Below are 20,028 nucleotides of genomic sequence, written 5' to 3'. Positions count from 1 at the left end.
ATCAAAAGCAAAGAAACGGAGGGGGTATTTAGTAAGAGTCTTGATGATCACCGTGAATCATTTTTAGTGTTTCACTTTCTTGATTTCTATGTTGTTTTAAGTAGGCTAAAATATGGTTTTAGTCCCTGCAAATATGCCTCGTTTTGGTTTTAGTCCCTGGTAAAAAAAAAATTTGTTTTTGGTCCCTGCAAAATTTTTTGTTTTTGAAAATAGTCCTTGGAGGGACTATTTTCAAAAACAAAAAATTTTGCAGGGACCTTTTTTCAAAACAAAATATTTTGCAGGGACCAAAAACTACAAAATTGGTTCAGTTATAATGTGCCACGTATGCAAATCATCACAAAAGTGGGGTCAGACACTATTTTCAAAAACAAAAAATTTTGCAGGGACCAAAAACAATTTTTTTTTTACCAGGGACTAAAACCAAAACGAGGCATATTTGCAGGGACTAAAACTATATTTTAGCCTTTTAAGTATATTATCGATGACAAAGATATTAAGTTATAGAAACTTCATTTAGGAAGTAGTTTCTTTTCTGTTTGGATTTCCTTTTTTGGTTTTTCCCTTTCTCTCATGTAAACTTTTTTTTAAGAGATAAAATGGAATATATTACAAAAACAAACTGTCTTTCCAAGTATAAAATGTATTGAGGGAAAGACAACAAAGTCAAACAATATTTACAATAAAAACCTGTACAAGAAATAAAAACATAAAAAGAAATAACTCTTAGCCTATGCTCAGTACGGTGAACGGACTAAACCACCATCTATGATAATTGAAGGGTAGAGAAGAAAATTTTTCCTTCAACCACGTAAAAGTAAGAAACTTAATCTTATCAACCATCTGTAATACCGAACATTCTTTGTCGTTAAATAGCCTGTTATATTTCCTTCCAAATTTCTCAAACCATAGCAAACCAAATGAACTGAAGAATTGAGCGGTGCACCTTTGCGATACCACCACTATAACTGAATTGATTAAAATGATCTGGCTTGTAAAAAAATATTGAAATTGGTTTTCTCGTAAAAAAATAATTTGAAACTGGTTTTTTATATACATGTATAGAATAAATTCACAAGTTTGAAGAACCGTTTTGACTATTCCAAATTGAAAACCTGTTCGATTCAGTTTTAGTTTCAGTTTTGCACAAAAAAATTGGCCATGCCTACTTCCGTGGCCTGAGTTATATATATGAGACAATCATAGTTTTATCACTTTCAAGTTTGAAAGAATATTTTGTGAGTGTGTGAAAGGAATAAAACTTAGGTCAGAATACTTTCAAGTTTTATTACTTTAATGGGATAAAACTTGTTTGTTATTACTATACCAATAAAAATTAGTCATATTCACAAACATATAAGGTGTTTTTTACCTACGAGTTATATTTTACTTTACTTACCATTTCACTCATATGACTAATTTTTATTGAATAATTATTCACAATTTCTTCAAACAGCAATCTAGAAAGGAAAAAGAAAAACCTTAATCGTGTGCTTGATTGGATATAGGATATGTTGATATCCTTGTTCATGTGTTGACCATTATGTGTTGATATACTTTTGTTGGTGAGTTTCCTTGATCTTTCTTTAAAATTCTCTTTCTTGATCTGATGTACTCTCTTTATCTCTCTTTATCTCATTATAAGTGTTTCATTTGCTTTGTGCAAAGTTGTTAATAAAATAATTAGGTATGTTGATTTCAATAATAAATTAAGTTTGTTTTATTAAAACACTATTATTAATTCTAGTTAAGTGGATTGTGATGTAATAAATAAAAGTATATTGTGTTAAGCAACTATAGAGACTAATCTTCGATTTGCATCACAACAAAATAATTAAGAGAAACACAACATATTCAAGTTTTTTTTTAAGTACAACATATACCAGTTGTCACTAATCTTCATCAACTATTTTTTTATTTTTTTTTACTTTTTAACAAGTATGCCTTAAGAGCCTTTGTTAGCATACCACTTTTGTTGTAAGACATTGATTAAAAAAACTAGATGTTTATTATTTATTTATAATAACCAAGTCTTTGTTGAGAACATATCTATTTCATGCATGTACATAAAATCTATTCACGATCATTTTCAAAAGCTTACATGACTTAGCATAACAAACTTATATTTGTATATGGGAAAACAAATCATTAATGGACTAAACATTTCCATGAATACCATAAAACTAAAGTGACATTCCCCCAAAAAACAGTGACACGTGAATACTGTATTTTAACACCTCTGTATGTATTCTTAAACCATAACATTTTTCTTTAGTGACAACTTCTTTCCACATCAATAAAAGGTGAGTAACACAACCATATATGCTCAGTTGACATCAAAGTTTTTTTTTTGTTAAGTAATTTAATGGCTAAAGCTCACACAATTAAATTGTGAAGAAGTGGAGTGTCCGGGATTCGAACCTCGGCCCCTGCATATAACATGCAATATCCCTACCAACTGAGTTAAGCTCATGGAGATTCAATCAAAATTATTTCTTTGTTTTCTATGATTTTTAATGTTATATAAACTAGCAGTGCCCGTTTGTCCGCTATTTCTACTGCACTAATGTGTAGAATTATGAATAGTACTTTTTTAAATTTTAAATTATTTTTTCTTTTGTTCGTATTTAAACTCAGGACTTACAACTTCTTATCTCTTAACGTCGTAAGACCAGTTGAACTACTCAACCGTTCAAGTCTTAATGATAGTTTAAATCAATTATGTGTTTTATGTAATTAAAAGTATTTAAGTGTTTCAATTTCTGGAGGTGTTTTTATTTGATAATGGAATGAATTTTTGTCTAAACAACAAAAGTAGTGCAACCATTGATATCTTTGCATAATAGTGAGAAGTAAGAAGCAAATAGTTTGAGAAATTAAAAAAATAAGTGAGAGAATTAGAGGTTGTACCTCAGCAATGCCACCACCGTTGTTGGTGATGTCACAGGATTCGCAGCCTATTTAAGCCAAAGTCGTCACCTCTTCTTCCTACCTTTTCCGCCTCTTCATATGTCTTTCAAACTTTTTGCATAACGTGTGCATATCTTCTTAAAATTATACTTGAAGATTAAAACAAACGTGTGAATAAGGTATCTAGACTGAGCCTCTACTGCCTTTTCTCCCATCATGTTACATATCATATTTTTCTCTTCTGTATGCACATTTTGGCTAAAGGAGGCTTCAGACTTGTCAAGGTTCACCATCTGGCCGGAGGCTTGTTGGTAAGTAGCAAGGATGTTGAGAATATTCGATGCTTCATGAGGAGTGGCCCTTGAGAAAAGAAGAATGTCGTCAGCAAAGAACAGATGAGATAACTGAGGAGCTGATCTCGCCACTTTAATTCCGTGTATCTCTCTAGATAAAGCTGCCTTGTGAATAAGACCTGAAAGAACATCAACACACAAAATAAAAAGATAGGGTGAGAGTGGATCTCCTTGTCGTAAACCCCTTTCAGGTTTAAAGGAGGTGCCAGGCTGACCATTGATAAGAATCTGGTAAGTCATGGTAGAAATACATCTCAAAATAAGCTCCACCATATTCATAAGATACCCCATGGATGTAAGGGCCTGCTGCACAAAAGCCCACTCAACCCGGTCATAAGCCTTTGACAGCCATGGCCCCTTTCTAATCATTGTATATTTCTTTTCACATTTTAGCTTATGCATTAGTTTTGATAATATAAATAAAATATTAGGTTTGGTTGCAACCCATTTTTAGATTAGATTAGATTTTTAAATTGATTTGAACTAAACCAACCCATTTTTCATCCGTTTACTTGCAATTTCATGACAAAATATTATAAATACCCAATCAAATCAACTATTTTTGTAGCAATTTAGTTTTTCACTTATCAAAATCGAACCAAACCTGTCCATTGCACATTTAAGTAAGAGTGTTTAAACTACCATAAGGGTAGTTTGTGCAATTCAAAAATCCCCCTTAGCGGAATCGTTTATGAGAATTTGAGTTTGATTTCAAATGAAATAACTCTTGATCACACTTTATTTATCTTTTGAATCAAACCCTGAATCATGTCCTCTTACCCGAAGAACTGAAATTTTAACACATTAAAACACTTTAGGCAAAATGGGTGTGTGGTTAACAAATAAGAAGGTTATGTATTGAGATCCAATTTTTGTTTTCAATTGGTGGGGGCCCACTAACAAAGAACCGAAAAACAAATTCAACTGAAAAAAGAAAGAAAAAAAAAACAAGACAAGAACCTTTTTTTCTTCTTCTTGTGTAAATTGTGAGAAACATGAAGAAATCGACAATGGATTTTTTTTATTTGAACAACAATTACTTGTTTTGATTTGGAAAATAACACACTCTTCACTGTTTTTGTCTCACTTTGGTTCTTTTCATTCCAACAATGATGTCTCCTAATCACTTGTCGGATGATCGAGGTTCTCCTCCTCATCATTTCAGGTAAACAAATAAATTATATTTTTTCACCTTTTTTGATGAATTTAGCTATTATAAATTCTGGGTATTGCTTACTTTTGGGTATTGGTTCAAATTGAAGGAAAAAATGATTTTTTTTTTCTTTCTTTTGAAGTTTTGATTTTGAAAGATCTGAGTGGTTTTGGTTGTAATATTCTGAAGGTGTATCTTTGTTTTGTTTGTTTCAATATTGAGTATGGTAAGGTGCATTGAAATGGACAATGCTTTAAGCTGAATTCCTTATGGTTTAGTTGATGCTACTGTTTCATTTTTTTAAATCATAATTTCAAGCAATGTTCATGCTTATTGTGACAATAAAGCAGACACTCCTCGCATAAGGCGTGTCCCACGACACCAACACATATAATTACACTTAATTATGTGATTTTTTCAAATTATTAGAGGTGTTGGCGTTTGTGTCCGTATCAGTGCTTCATATTGTCTGGTAATATAATAGTAGTAACCTTCTGACCAACACTTGGTTGGTCCTAGTGGACGGGTTTATTCCCTGACTCTTGCGAATGGAGAAAACCCTCTTGGGAAGTGAGAACTCACCTTGTGTGCCCAACAGGGCCCGAGTAGTAGATTAGTCACTGCTTAATGAAGTGGGATACTTATTATCTATAACGTGGTTGTCTAAAAAAAGTAGTCTTCTTAAGTATTGAGATTCGATCTATCATTTGAAATGTGCCATGCTTTAAGCTGAAATCGATATTATTCAGTTGTTTAAGAACTGGGTTGCTGCCACTGTTTAACTTTTTTTATTAGTAATTTCCAGTAATATTTACTCATGATGTCTATTATCCTATGTATCGCTGACACTTTGGATTAAATTCTAGTTGTGTTGGACACCGGTCCGACACTGCCACATTTACATTCAGATATTCAATCATTTCCACTTTCTGCGTGTGAGTGTCATGTTCAGTGCACGTGTTAGTGTCGTGTTCAGTGTATGTGTTTGTGTCAGTTTTCATAGCTATTATCGATTTGTTCAGTAGGGCAATTTGAAGGTATTATAAGAGTAGTAGTTTTCTTAACTATTGAAATTCAATCTATCATCTGCTTATGACATTAAAGAACATTCATTTCACTGTATTAAATGCTTTCAACTAATTTATTTATTTTTTAAATTAATTGTAGCAGAGATGCTAATGTTGCTTTGGATGTGTGGTAAGACTAGACGAGATAGGATTTGGAACGAAAACATTAGAGAGAGTTGGGTAACTCCTATCATAAAAAATATGGTGGAAACTCGGATTAGGTGGTTTGGGCATGGGGAGAGAAGACTTGTAGATTATATAGTAAGGAGAGTACAACAGATAGATGGTAATCAAACCGCTAGAGGCAGAGGAAGACCTAGAAAACTATTAAGAAAGACCTTGAAGAATTATTAAGAAAGACCTATAGATTAATGAGTTAAATATAGATATTATATATGACATAACATTATGGCGTTGGTTGATCCATGTAGCCGAGCCTATGTAGTGGGATTAGGCTTGGTTGTTGTTGTAAATGCTTTCGGTAACTTTAAAATATAAAATATTGAATGAATTTTGTGTTTTCTGTGTACTTTGTATTTGCTATGCTTTTAGTGATTATTATGTATGAGTATTTCAGTTTCTTGACGTTCTACTATACCATAATGATTAGTGATTCATTACCTGGATTATGATACATTTGTAGATGAGGGATTCTGGGATTGTGTATTTGAAGTTATGACTTGGTTTGTTCTTGTTGTTCTGATTATATTTTTTCACTTCTCTTTATAGACATACACCGTTGCAGATAATTCATGTTGCCGCAAATTTCTTGAGGATATGGTCAATATACTCCATGTTTCGTTACTTATCACAGACCGGAGCTTCGGTTGTTCTTTTTCTTTTTGCTTGTCTAGCTCCTGCAGCTATCCTATTTTTGATTTTGCAAAAGCCTTGGAAGGGAAGACCACTTTCCAACACACAGGTAAACTTAATTTCTACTTCAGAGAATACTATGGAAGAAGTGTTAGATTCTACGTAAATTTGAACATGATACGCATATTCCTCAACTAATACCAATTTTGTTTTCTTCAGGTCGTGCCTTCTATAATAAACGGTTTTATAACAGCACTATATCTCGTCTTGTGGGGAAAGGGACTGAAATCATGTGGACCAGTTAGGTTGGTTTTGTTTCCTCAAAGAAAATTTCAGTTGCTAACTTAAATGTGTCAAGTTCTGAAAGTCTGTTTGGATTAACAACTTAATTAATTGCTGTTGCATAAGTGTTTATCATATAAGCTATAAACTATTTTCATAAACTATCCTGGAGAGCTTATAGACATTTGACAAGCTTTTTCCATAAGCTCTTCCAAGTAGTCTCACCAGTGCGTATGCTAGTAGATAAACTCGCTATCAAGACAAACTCTAGTCTAACTATGTAATTGATTTTGAGTAATACGACATTGTGGCTGATGTTCAGTCATGTAGAACACAAATTTCCAGTTTTTCATACTCCAATTGAATCATTGATGTCGTCCACCACATTATATAGCTATTTCTTGATCATGTTTATATTTATTGACTGGTTCTTGATTGGATGAGTAATTATTTTTTAATTTGTATATAAACTCATTGCAGTTTTTGTTTTTATTATTAATTCAGAGCGATATTGGGTGAGTATTCTGGTGCCGTCCTTGGAGTACTGTCTGGAGTATTGTACGGGAGGCGAAGCAATCTGTGGAAAAAGGTAATAATTTCATATACTCCCTTAAATTGATTGTACTATATAAATGATACCATGAAACTGTATACTCCAATTGAATTAGATACCTAACCTCCAAATGTTAGGTTTTTCTACAAATTTTTCTCCTTTCTTTATTTTTACCGACAAATATTTTCAGAAGTTGTAACTTTTTCCTGAATTGTTTTAGCATATGCCTTATGAAGATTTTGTTTTTCTTTATCCTCTCTTTAGGGTAATCCAATTATATTGTTTTTTTAGTTTATTCATGTTTCTTATTATATTTGTTTGGTTTGACTTATTTGAGCTTATCTAGTCGCATAAGCACTTGTGAGAGTGTTCAGCAGAGCTTACGGAAACAACTTATGACTTGTCCATAAGCTATTTTCAACTTATTTTCATAAGCTCTCCAGGGTAGCTTATTAAAATACCTTATAGCTTATATGTAAAGAGTTGGATTTTTTTTATCTTTAGTTGTAGAAATAGCTTATACATAAGCACTTATATAATAAGCCCTTATATTATAAGCGCTTATATAAGTCGTTTATCCAAAGATGACCTTAGTCTTGGCTGTTTTTGAGGATCTTCACCGTCCCCTAGTTTTCTCTCTAATAGATTATACTATGTTTGTTTAAAAAATTATGCATAAAATTATTTAATATTCTTTGATGAAAAATGAACAGATAAAGTTCATGTCCAGATTATGTACTATGATATATCAATGATGTCATGTTCCCTCTTGTTGCGATTGATGTGTTTGAAAGAAGTTTAGGATCTTTTCTAATCTGATGTGTACTTTCTTATTTTTGAACCAGATAGGTGGCCTAATTGCCATGTGTGCATCATTTTACCTGCTATCTGAAGGATGGGCAACGGCGACATATTTTCCGTTCTATATCCTTACTCAGTGTTATTTTCTTTCGTAAATTCAATGTTTAAAAAATCAAACCAGACATCAATCCGACAAGTCCTCTGCTTCATGGTTCAACCATCTTAAGCCACTCGAAATTAGACGAAACCACGAATGGAAAGCCAAAATAACCGGAATATAAGTCTGGTTCAAGGTTCAATTGGTTGACATGCCCTGTTCGGTTGTTAAAACTCTGCTTAAATTGACTAATTTTACTGCTAAAGTATCTTTTAATTGTTTTCTCTACGTATTCCTTTGTTGTTTGTGTAGTCTTTCATCTTTTTTATCTTTTCCAAAAATGTTGTAAACTTAACTAGAATATACCACGGGAAGATAGAGATGAAACCGAGGCTCAGACAGAACATGTTTTGGGCTTGAAGCAAATGTTAATTCCTATCATTGCTGGTATCCTATCAGCACTTAGGAGAGTGATTGCAAGGCGAGTTTCAATCAAGGTAGTAACATTCATGTAATCTGTAATTAGTATTTTCTCTTTGGTCTCATGTGCTTTATGTGCGCCCTTATATCTAAACCGGAACGTCTTTTGTTTTCAGAATCAACTTAAAAGGCGACTCCATGCTTTAACTATTGCTTCTGCAACGTGCTTTATGTTTCCCATTGCCATGTGGGATGTGATCATAGTGAGTTCCATGACCTTTGTTTTCCATTTTACGTCTAAATTAAGACAGGGTTATCTGATTATGGAATATTTAATTGTCTTGTGGTTTTGGCTTGATTGATGTATGACAATTTATGTAATCCTCTTCGTCTCCCTCGTTTGACTCCTTCAGGGATCACCTTCTGAAAGCAATGGGAAATTGCCATTCTCAGCTTGGGCTTTTTCTAGTACTATCCTATTTGGAAATATTGTGATATTCTATGCTGATAGTATTGCAGAGGAGAGGTATGTCATGATAGCATTGCCATGCCCATATGTAATTGTTACGTGAGTAAAAGAAAGTTGTTTTTTGCATTTTGGCTATTAGGCTTCATAATTGTTAAATAGCGGTTTTAGAACACTAGTGCAGCAAAATTTGGACAAACCTCTATCGTTCCACGGTACGATATTTAGTACAAAATTTGTCAAATTGTGGCTATAGTAGCGGTTTACCAATGTTACATAGCAGAATTTGAACAAACCGGTATTTTCTGCAATCCGCAGTTGTTAACACTAGGCTTCTTATGCTCGTTAGATTATTGGACGAGGTTCCATATCATATTTATTACTAGTTGCATTCTAGCAGCAACATTCTCTTCATTCTTATTGGAAAATTGGCTTCAATTTTTGGTTTTGGTGAAATTATTCCCTGTCAAACTATTTGTATGACTTTATGCAATGTATGAAAGATGTTTGGTTATAATAAGGTTAAATTTAAATTCAGATTTGATATGGAAAATTCGAATTGTATTTTGAAGTTCTGAATTGTGTAAGATAAGATAATGCATGAGCGTGGTGATTCAAAACACATTTTGGTTCTGAAGATACTGAAACTTGTACTTTTCGTTGTAGATTGCACATGGTTTTCTCCTCACCAAGGCATTTGATGGCGGCTAGTGCATGCATCATCGTCATGGAGATTGTGTACAAGATGGATTTTTCTCTTGCAGGCTTCGTGATTTGCAGCTTAATATTAGGTTTAGGTATGTTCTGAATATTAGATATTCAAATTTATATTTCAATATGCATTTTTTTCAGCTTTTTTTGTTTGTTTTAACTTTTAATAATTAATTAATGTTAAATGTTCTTTGCAATGGAATTATGTAGGGATATATCAAGCAACTGCATTAGAGCGGAATAGAAAAGATTCTGTTCGAAATTCAGATTTATCGAATGGAGAATTCGATAATCAAATCCAGATGTCATCACTACCTACTTGAAGTACATATTTCCTCAACTTCTCATTGTGAAATATTTCTTTACTTTGTTTTTGTGTATCTTTGCAATTCTACCCTGAGCTTCTGTTTAATGATTTAGCAGGATAGGAAAATTTTGTTCAGTTGATTGCTTCCTTTTTTCCTATTTTATTTTACATGATAGAGAGTCCACTAGTCGCCAAATTTCCTTTAAGTGATTATTCGTAAAATAAGTGATTTTTCATAAAATTATATGATATAAATGGTCTTTCAATTGCATTGATGAAAACCAGTGTCCAGAGAAAAATGAAAATTAGAAATCATTACGCAGACAAAATTCACCCTTATAATGATAGATGTTAGGATCATAACTAGCTTTATTTTATACAGGGGCTTGAATAAACTCGGTCATAATTTGGTTCTCTGTTGATTAGGGTGTCGTCACATTATTTCGATAAATATTTTCGTGGTCTAGTGAGTGCATTTTGAAGATAACAATATCACCATATCATCGTCTAAAGATATTCCTAGTTATCATGTATCTCCTTTACACTAATTTGGTGAATGGTGACAATTGTTTTTTCTAGGGGCAATTTTTGCGAAAAAAAGTATTTAGGAAAACTATTATGGTGACACTTTAATTGGACAATTTGGGAGTAAATACTCAATTTGGTCCCTAAAATTGTAGGACTGTGTCAACTTAATCTCTTAGATTATCAATATTCCAAAATGATCCCTATAATTGTAAAATATTAATCAGGTTCGTCTCTATGTTATCAAATGTATCTCTGACATTATTCACTTAGTTTCAAATACCTCCCCGAAATTACCAACATAGTGTCGTTATAGTTCCTGCAAATACTAACGGGGGGACAAATCTAATTAACATTTTGCAATTTCAGGGATCATTTTGAAATATTGGTAATATAGGGGACTTGGTTGATATAGCCCTACCATTTCAGGACCCAAAATTGAGTATTAACCCGATAATTTGCTAGCAAAAATATATGGAGGACTAATTTGGTGACACCCAATGTTTAGAGAACGTGGATATGTTACTAATACCGGATTGTTGTATCTGAAGGAGTCTCAAGTTTGTTTGTCTACTTTTTGGCAGGGTGTTTGGAAGCATCAAATGGAAACTATCGACACATAAACCCGTTGCTATATCATGAGTTACACTTTGGTCACCGGCAGTTTCATTTTGTGCACTACTAACTGCAAAAACACTGTTATCCACGGCAATGATGTATTGTCGACCACTTCCGCGGACTTCCAGTTGCAAAATTGTTATCAACAGAAATTCTCGCCGATTGATCTGAAGTTTAGGGAGGTTGAACTCCACTTTTAGCCTACAAAGTTCATTATTTTGTCTTGTACAGGATCATTAGTTAATCACTTAATCTAGCAGTTCCTTGTGTAGTTTAGAAGAAATTATCTGTTCAAAAAAGAAAACATCAATATTCATCATGATCCTGGTAGTAGTTCTTTAAATCTTCATATAAGCTGACTACACATTTTAATGAAAATATTGAATGCCAAACAGTTGGTTTTTGTTTCCTTTCTTTCCTTTTTGTTTCTATTATTTACATTTAGCATTAATAATGCTGGATATACTTTGTAAAATATGCATCCGTGAAATATCTCATAAGTATATGTGTATATTTGTGAAGTATCCGACTGGTAAAATATGTTTTAAAAATGAATTCTGATACTTCATGGGTAAGTATTCACGAGTATTTGTGGAGTATCGATATCCAATACGGATATGTCTTCATTTTTGGAGTATGCAGGCTTCATGAGGTCTACATAGACACCGGATGAACTTCGAAAGAGATAAGTTGGATATATAGTCATGCATGAAATTGCCACAACCAAAACACGAGACTATAAAAGGTCTCTTAAAAATGACTGAGATAGAGGTAGATTACTTCACCAACTTCGCTCCACTAACGGATAGTCGACACAACCAAAACACGAGACTATAAAAGGTCTCTTAAAAATGTCTGAGACCGAGGTAGATTACTTCACCAACGAACTTTTGACGAAATAGTTTCTAGAAGTTTTGAAAGAGAAACCGAAAAAGGTACAATGTCCACTCAAAGAGCACATACCAACCTCACCTCCTATTGTAATGTGCCAAAACAAAAGAAGACGAGGTAGAAATATGGACTTTCTAGTGAGCACAAATGCCTCGTGTCAACCAATTATTGAGGTGGATTTGTGTTGAGTGTAGCTCATATATAGACAAATAAGAGAGACAAGGAGAGTGTGTCACAAGGTGGAGTTTGGTTACATTGTGATGGTTATAGTGCCATTTAATTGGAAAACAATTAGATGTATTGTCCTAGGACCAAACAAATTGATGTGAAGTTTCACAAGACCAGAGAGTTACTTGCATCTGATCAACTATTACTTGAAAAAGCTCACACTTCAGGGAATTCAACTGCTATAAGGATCAAGCCATTTAAAGCTATGTTGACCAAGCCAGTTATTAGTGACAAGTTCAAGCACCAATTGGACTTGTTTACATGTTTATGAGCGTTGAGCGTTATATAGGAGGTGTACTCCTTAGCTGTAAGGATCTAACTTGACTTTCATTCAACAAATTATAAACTTTTAGACCCATTACCTATTAAAATAACTAACTATTATTTCTCCCAACCTATGGTTTTCTCGTACGCCCTACTCCCCCAGGATCATATAATTCGAACAACTATTTGGTATATATAATTCGAAAAGGTTAAAAATTGTTTGAAGACAAATCACCCTGTTGATGTATGTGTCGGTCTCAGTAAAACGTATGATTCATAAACTATAATTTGAAACCCTTTGAAAAAATTCGGCTTATATAATCTGAAAATTGTCAAACACCCCAAAAGAGACAAACTATGGTGTAAAAAACACATATTTCGGATTATACAATCCAAACGGTATCAGAACAGAAACAGACTCACTGTTTTTGTCTGATACATACAGATTGTAAGTCCTTGATATAAATATGCAATCGTGAAATTAAAAAAAAAATTATTAATGGAAACGATAAGAAACAACACAAATTAAACATAGATTGTACGAATTAAACACAAATTATCCGTAGGTTACAACCAAATATTCGAACATAAAATTAAAAACATCAAATTTGTTCAAAATACTACAACACCATAAAAACTACTAGGTGGCCATAGGACCCTACCACGCCTACGACGATAAATCCGTCCTCCATGAACCTCCTGCAGAACTACTTAATAAATCTCCCATTCAGCATTCCCGCTATCCACCGCACCTATGTCCATGACAAATAAGAATGATATCTGATACAGACCGATCTTACGATCAGTTTTAGATACTCATTATCTCCCTCCTGCTCAGCAACAATCTCATAAAAGGCCTCCTGTTCAGTTGGCTTTGGGATATGAGCTTCCTCTTCCAGAGCTATGATGTGTGGATGTGAAATGGTATAAAACCATCTTATGTAACCATTAGACATTTTCCTCGTCACGTGAACATGATACATGGTCAGCACATACAAGTCATGTGGCCAACCAGGATTATCTTCTAGCTGCTCTAGCTCCATCTCCACCTGCTCCCCATCCTCCATCTGATGATGTTCGTGTTGGGGCTCGTACTGTGACGCATGATCGTTCACCTTAGATGTTCACTTGCCATCAGCACGACGTCTCCTACCCTTGCCACCACGCCTGCCTACTCCCCCCTTCGCTCCATTCCTCTCCATCCGCTCTCGCCTAATAGTTATGCATCACTTGTCTTTGATTTCTGATAATTATTTTCAAAATATAAACATCAATGTAGTTTGTTTGGACTAAATAAATTTTTATTTTATATACAAAAAACCATTCAATGTTTGCATCGCACCCGTTGTAGATTTTATGTGGTTATATCTCAAAAATCAAATTTTATAATATATCAATATGAGAAAATTGATATGCTTAAATTTTGAAAACTAATGATTATTTTAAAAATCCAAATATTAATTGTGTTTTTATTGACTTTTTTTATGCAAATTACTGAAATTAAAATAGATGAGAATAAACTATTTTCCTATATTTATGTGATAATAGATTTTTTTTTTCTTTCTATATATTTAAGGGAATTTAATAATAAGGAGAAGAAAGAGTAAACAAATTGATTTTGTATTTTACAAGATTACCATTAAACAAACACATAAAATTAAGGTGATCACGAGTTTGAGTTGAATGGAGTAAACATAAAATTAAAGGACAGTTATGAGAATTTGCTAGAGTACGATATATCTGGAGTATATTATTATTAGCAGATTAAAGAGTTTTTCTATTTACACCCCATGTTTTTCTGGTTACACCCAAATTTTCTTAAAAAAAATTTATAATATCAAAATTACCCTTTTATATATATTTTCTTAAAACCCTAATTTTATTCATTGTCAGTGAGTTTCACCCTCTTTCACCCCATAAAGCGATCGATCAAACAATTTGATGTTCAATATCAATCTCCATGAAAATTAAAGAGGGAATCAAAATATTTTTCATCCATACTCAATTGGATATAAGTAAGTGAATTTCTTCTTGTATTTGTTAGTTTCAATTTTTTTCCTTCAACTGCACTGATGCACTGTACGATTACGGTTTTAATTTACATTGGCAAGGTTAACTTAAATTCAGTTTAAGTAGGTTCATGTAAACTAAGTTTACATGAACCTAGTTAAACTGAGTTTACATGAACCTACTTAAACTAAGTTTACAAAATCGCAGAACTGTGAATCGCAGAACAAGGAAAACACAAAATCAGAACTGAGAACCCATAACAAAAAAAACACAATCGATTGAAGAACAACACTTGCTAACCTGATTTGCTTCGAATTTTCTTTGAAATCATGAATGGACGTGAGAAAGTATGGTTTTGAAAATCTTCGCAGAACACAATCGATCGGTTGGAGAATTATGGTTTTGGAATAAGGGTTTTGGGGTGTAACCAAAAAAGAAGGAATAGGCTTTTTGAAAATCAAATTTTATGAAAGGATAATCTTGTTATTTTGGGGTGCAACTATGATTAACTAGGGTGCAAGTAGAAAAACTCCAGATTAAATTGACCAAACTAACTTTTTTTATTGGGTCGAATTTTCTCTCCTTAAATAACTGAACCCACCGACTCGATGTAACAATAAGTAAATAATATATTTATTAAAAAAATGTAATAAGAATGACTTTGAGTTAGGGTTTTTATTTGGTGCAGATTTTCTTCTCGATAAGACTTTGAATTTTCTCACAATAATAAACTGAACCAAACCTACTACTCTACACAATCAAAGCAGGGTGGGTTGGATTTTACTCAAATCAATATGAATCTTATGTCGGTGGCCGAGGTAACATTCTGGCATTACTGGGTGTTTCTTCTACTGCAAGAAATCCAGAATCCCGTGGAGAGATTAAGAACAAAATATAACGACCATGATAACGAAGACAAACTAAGTGATTTACACGATGAGAATGAAGACAAGTTAAGTGATTTACCCGACTGTGTTTTACTTCACATACTCTCTTTTTTGAATACTAAATACGCAGTTCAAACTTGTATTTTGTCCAAAAGATGGAAGAATATATGGAAGTGTCTTCCAAGCCTTATAATAGGTTATTCACATTTTAAGGATCTCAAAGGTTTTGAATATTTCATTCATGGATTTTTTGGTACACGTGATTGCTCAACGGCGCTGCAAGTTCTTGATTTTAGTGAGGAGTGTTATGTGGGGTATCAAAGCCATCTCGAATGGATTGTCAGATATGCTTTTACGCATAATGTCAAGCGAGTACGAATCGATGTCAGAAAAGTTCAACATCTTCAGTCTTACTTCTTTTCATGTGACACTTTAACATCTCTTCACATTTGTGTTGCTTTTCGTCAACGAACATTATTTCAAAATTCTTTGAATTTTCCAGCATTAACCTACTTCTTTTTAGGGTCCTTTGACTTTGGTGTGGACGATGATGGCCGTGTTGAGCCTTTTTCAGCATTTAAGAGGTTGAATAGTTTGATTCTTCAAAATTGTCGCACCCTTGACAAACAAAACCTTTGCATATCAAGTGCCACGCTCACCAATTTAACAATAGACTACGGCTCCTGGGCATTAGGTTATTGCAAGTTCGAGTTATACACTCCAAATCTCTGTACCTTCGTGTATAAGGGTATTCCCCCTGTCCAGCAACTCTGTGGGAGCAAGAGCAATCTATCTTCTGTTAAACATGCAACTATAGTTGTAATAAGTTTGTTCCAATCTGCAAAGACTTCATTGATTATATACAACTGGTTGGTTGAGCTTGCTAATATCGAATCATTGACAATCAACTCAACTACTCTTCAGGTACTTTATGGCATGTTTGGTTGGTTTCGTTTTTTACTACGACAACTTTTTTCTTAATATGCTTGTTTTTTCAGTTATAATTTTTGTCGAAGTGTATGACTTGTTTTAAATTGATTCTCATTCATAATCATCCCTCATTGCTTAGATTCTCGACTCAGTTCCTACCACGTTGAAGGCTGAGTTTCCTTCCTTGTGTAACTTGAAGTCACTGAAAGTACAAACGCACAAATCATCCATACCTAATGAATATCTGAATTTTTTGCTTCAAAACGCACTGTCAGCAAAGGTTGACCTCATACGTCGATTAAGGTAAAAGTGCATTCAATTTGCCTCTTAATTCTTGATGTTGCACTTATTTGGTAACGTGAAAATGGTGTTATTTTTTCAGCTGAAACCCGGAACCAACTTCACACCACAGCTGAAGTTATAGAAGGGATCTAAAAGATTTTGTAGTTTTCCCAAGAGATCTGATGAAGCAAGATAGCATGCTTAAGATTTATTTACATTATTGCAATATTTTTTTTACTTATTACTTCGACTTGCTAAATAATCATTCCTATTTTATTTCATTTAAAGGTGGATTTATATATTTAAATGTGTACCAACTCAGTAAATCAACAAAGATAAAAATGTGAAATACTCAAGTTGTATTCAATAACCTTGGATTACAACTGTACAATGTTGATAGTTTGGTACAATTGTTGGAATGATAAAAGGAAAGGTAAAGAAGGATAACAATGCTATAGCCTAATTACAAGACTAATAGCCTAAGAAAGAGCATAAAGCTCACAGAGAGAAGAGAGTGATTCGAATCATTTTTCTAGACACTTTGATGACTTGGCTTTTCTTCTATTGGTATCATAACAGAATGTTTAAGGAAATTTGTATGCATAACTTCAAATGGAGTTTGTTTGAGATAACTATAGTTGCGATATAGTCATATATGTAGACACCATTGGGCTAACTTTGTGAACAAAGATCATGTCTCAATGTCTTGCGATTTTTGTTTCTTTTATTCTATTACTAATTGTGGTTCTAACAATTTGATAAGGGGTGATGTTCGACCATCACAAAATCTCACATTCAAAATCAGTAAACAGAAGATGGAGACAAATTCTACTAAAGAAAGTTTGATAAATGTAAAAGTAATATAATTCAATGTATCTACCTCTAGGAAAACAAACCCTATCTACTTCTAGACATGGGAGGACATGGAGGTAAAGATGCAAAGGATCTAACTTAAATTCATTCAACAACATACAATATGCTTTCCTAAAACTTTTCTCTACACATATAAATTTATATTTATAAGTTTCTTATTAGGTTTATAACATAGGCTCATTAACAAACATCATAAATATTTAAAGACGAAGAGACTTCAGACAAATATCTTCAAAGAGAGCATCACTTGATGCATCCGTGAAGCTGATGATTCATTTAAGATCGTCTTTTTCATCAACTTCTGCTCTAACCATCTCTACTAGCAGAGAAAAACAAATTGACGAGAAATGAAACTAACAATAAAAACACGAAGAAATACTGAAATGAAGAATGAGATGAACGTAAAAGCCATAGCCTAGAAGAAGAGTAATATTCGAAATTAGGCACCAAAAGGACAAACAAAATGGAAATGGTGACCTCGACATACTTCTCCGCAAAATCTCTCATTTCCCACTAAAGAAACTCACATCGCTTAGTATCTCCAACCAACACACCTTTCCTACAAATGGGTTGCGAGCTTTCTCCCAAAACATTACAACTTTGGCATCTCTCGATTGTTCCAACACGTGTCTCTACAACAACGATCTGTTACTTATTGCCGATTGTTTTCCAATGCACAAAGAACTCAACCTTGGTCACCTTTTGGTGCACAACCAAGTGTACACCACAACAGAAGTTATAGATGCCGGGCATTGCAGAAAAAGAAGGGTGGAGGATATACTATCTAGAAGATTTTGAGGTGTTGTAGTTTTCCCAAGAGATCAGATTAAGCATGGATGCACTATAATAACAACATTTTGTCAAGAGAAATATTTTCCTAGCTAGATAGTTAGATAGAAACATTTTTGTCAAGAGAAATATTTTAGTCAGAAGTTACTGTGACTTGCTAAATTCTTCTTCCAATTTTGTTTCATTTATTATACTTTAAGGGGGATTTATAAATTTCAGTATTTAAGGAAATTTGTTTGAGATAACTTCAAGGCAACTAGTGTATTGTGTTTGAGGAAGTTTTTGTTGGTGGCTGCTTCAAATTTTAATGCTTTATTTGAGTGTTACTTGTTTTTTAAATTTCCATTAATTTATGTTTTTATAAGATTAGCAACATTCCATTGATTAGATAATGCACATTAGGTTGAAGGTGAGTGGTGAGAATGCAGTCAATTCTCATGGTTAGAACATCAACTCGGTTCAAAAATAAAAGGTACGGAAACACAAACACCAGGGCTCTGATACCACTTGTTACAGTGTTTTGGCGAGTGTCAGAAGCAACAACAAACTAATTATAATGTTCTAGGACTAACAAGCGATCGGGACACAACATATCCACAAAAGTTCTTAAGCATTGGAAATGTGAATCACATCTCTTATATATCCAATATTTATGCTTATTAGTAATGTGCTTATTCGTAATAGATGTTGGATTAATACTAACCACTCATACTTGAACCCAAAAATCTCCTCCTCAATTGAAAGTCTCCAACATCCTATGCTTGATGTTGTTTTTTGTTTCCTTTCTATCTTTTTTTTTCTTTCTATTATTTACATTTAACAGGCTGAATTTAATTACAGCTGGCCCCTTACTCTCTCTAGTATGTTTGGATTGTTGCTATAAGGAGGAACCAAATAAAATATGCCTATTAGATTTTGAAAAATTGACGTTATCCCATTTTAATTCCTTCTACTCCATTTCATTATGTACCACCATTCCAAGCATAAAATTTTAGGTTTCTAAAAGTACCAAGCATCTCTTGTGAAGAGGTACAATGATAGTTATGCTCTATGACTGGAAATGAGTTGAATTTGGTCCAAGTCAACTCAACAACAACAACAACAACAACAACAACAACAACAACCAAGCCTTCCCACTAAATCATTTCTAATGGTTTCTCTAATAGTTTTTCTAGGTCTTCCTCTACCTCTTTTAACTTGACTCTCCTCCATTTGATCTACTCTTCTTACCACGGCATCTTCGGGTCTTCTCTCTACATGCCCAACTCGACTCGATTTAGAAAAATTGGCTCAAATTGAGTTCGGTATGAACATTCTTTTCAATTTGTAGTTGATTAGATTTAAGCTTGCAAACGGCTTGTTAGGTTGAATCACATAAACCAAAAAACTAATTCCTCGAGTTTGGTAGGACAAGAATCAGTGACGGATCCAAAAATGTTGACCTGTAGGGGCAAGGTTTTATACGATAAATATTTATAGAAAATTTTTAACAATGCAAAAGTGATATAATAATAAGTAATAACATCATTATCATTGAGCAAAATACTCAAGATTATAAACAATATCCTATTATATTAGAAAAATTAAAGAGTCGTCAACATCTACAAATTAAAATTGTTTTTTTACGTGTTTTTGGGCCAGGTTAACCAATGGCCCCGGGGCACTAGTTAAGGAAGTAAAAATAGATTTTTTCTTTTTTTTATTAAAAACAACAATTTTTTGACTTTCATAAAGTTTTTTTTTACAAGAACTTTCATATAGTTAAACATTTTATTATTTTTCACCGTTTTCCAATGCA

General features: G+C 33.3%; 1 protein-coding gene across 1 annotated transcript; it reads left to right on the top strand.

The window, feature by feature from the left end:
- The first annotated feature begins 4,200 nt into the window (after window positions 1-4,200).
- Window positions 4,201-11,486, top strand: LOC25495631 (zinc transporter 5). Its single transcript, XM_024785369.2, has 11 exons — window positions 4,201-4,428; window positions 6,213-6,405; window positions 6,516-6,601; window positions 7,083-7,167; window positions 7,977-8,055; window positions 8,396-8,526; window positions 8,626-8,712; window positions 8,863-8,975; window positions 9,582-9,712; window positions 9,837-9,950; window positions 11,043-11,486. The coding sequence occupies exons 1-10, from the start codon at window positions 4,373-4,375 to the stop codon at window positions 9,947-9,949; spliced, it is 1,074 nt and encodes a 357-aa protein (XP_024641137.1). The 5' UTR covers window positions 4,201-4,372; the 3' UTR covers window position 9,950; window positions 11,043-11,486.
- Window positions 11,487-20,028: the final 8,542 nt, after the last annotated feature.

Source organism: Medicago truncatula, chromosome 6 (genome assembly GCF_003473485.1).
Source record: "Medicago truncatula cultivar Jemalong A17 chromosome 6, MtrunA17r5.0-ANR, whole genome shotgun sequence".
Lineage (NCBI taxonomy): Eukaryota > Viridiplantae > Streptophyta > Magnoliopsida > Fabales > Fabaceae > Medicago > Medicago truncatula.
Note: the sequence above shows the minus strand (reverse complement) of the source record. Positions and strands in the feature narration are given on the sequence as shown.

Bases quoted from the DNA above. Each gene is read 5' to 3' on its own strand.
- LOC25495631 (XM_024785369.2), top strand. From the start codon at position 4,373: ATGATGTCTCCTAATCACTTGTCGGATGATCGAGGTTCTCCTCCTCAT. The intron at 8,527-8,625 runs GTAGTAACATTC...TTTTGTTTTCAG, and splicing joins CAAGGCGAGTTTCAATCAAG to AATCAACTTAAAAGGCGACT. The intron at 8,713-8,862 runs GTGAGTTCCATG...TGACTCCTTCAG, and splicing joins CCATGTGGGATGTGATCATA to GGATCACCTTCTGAAAGCAA.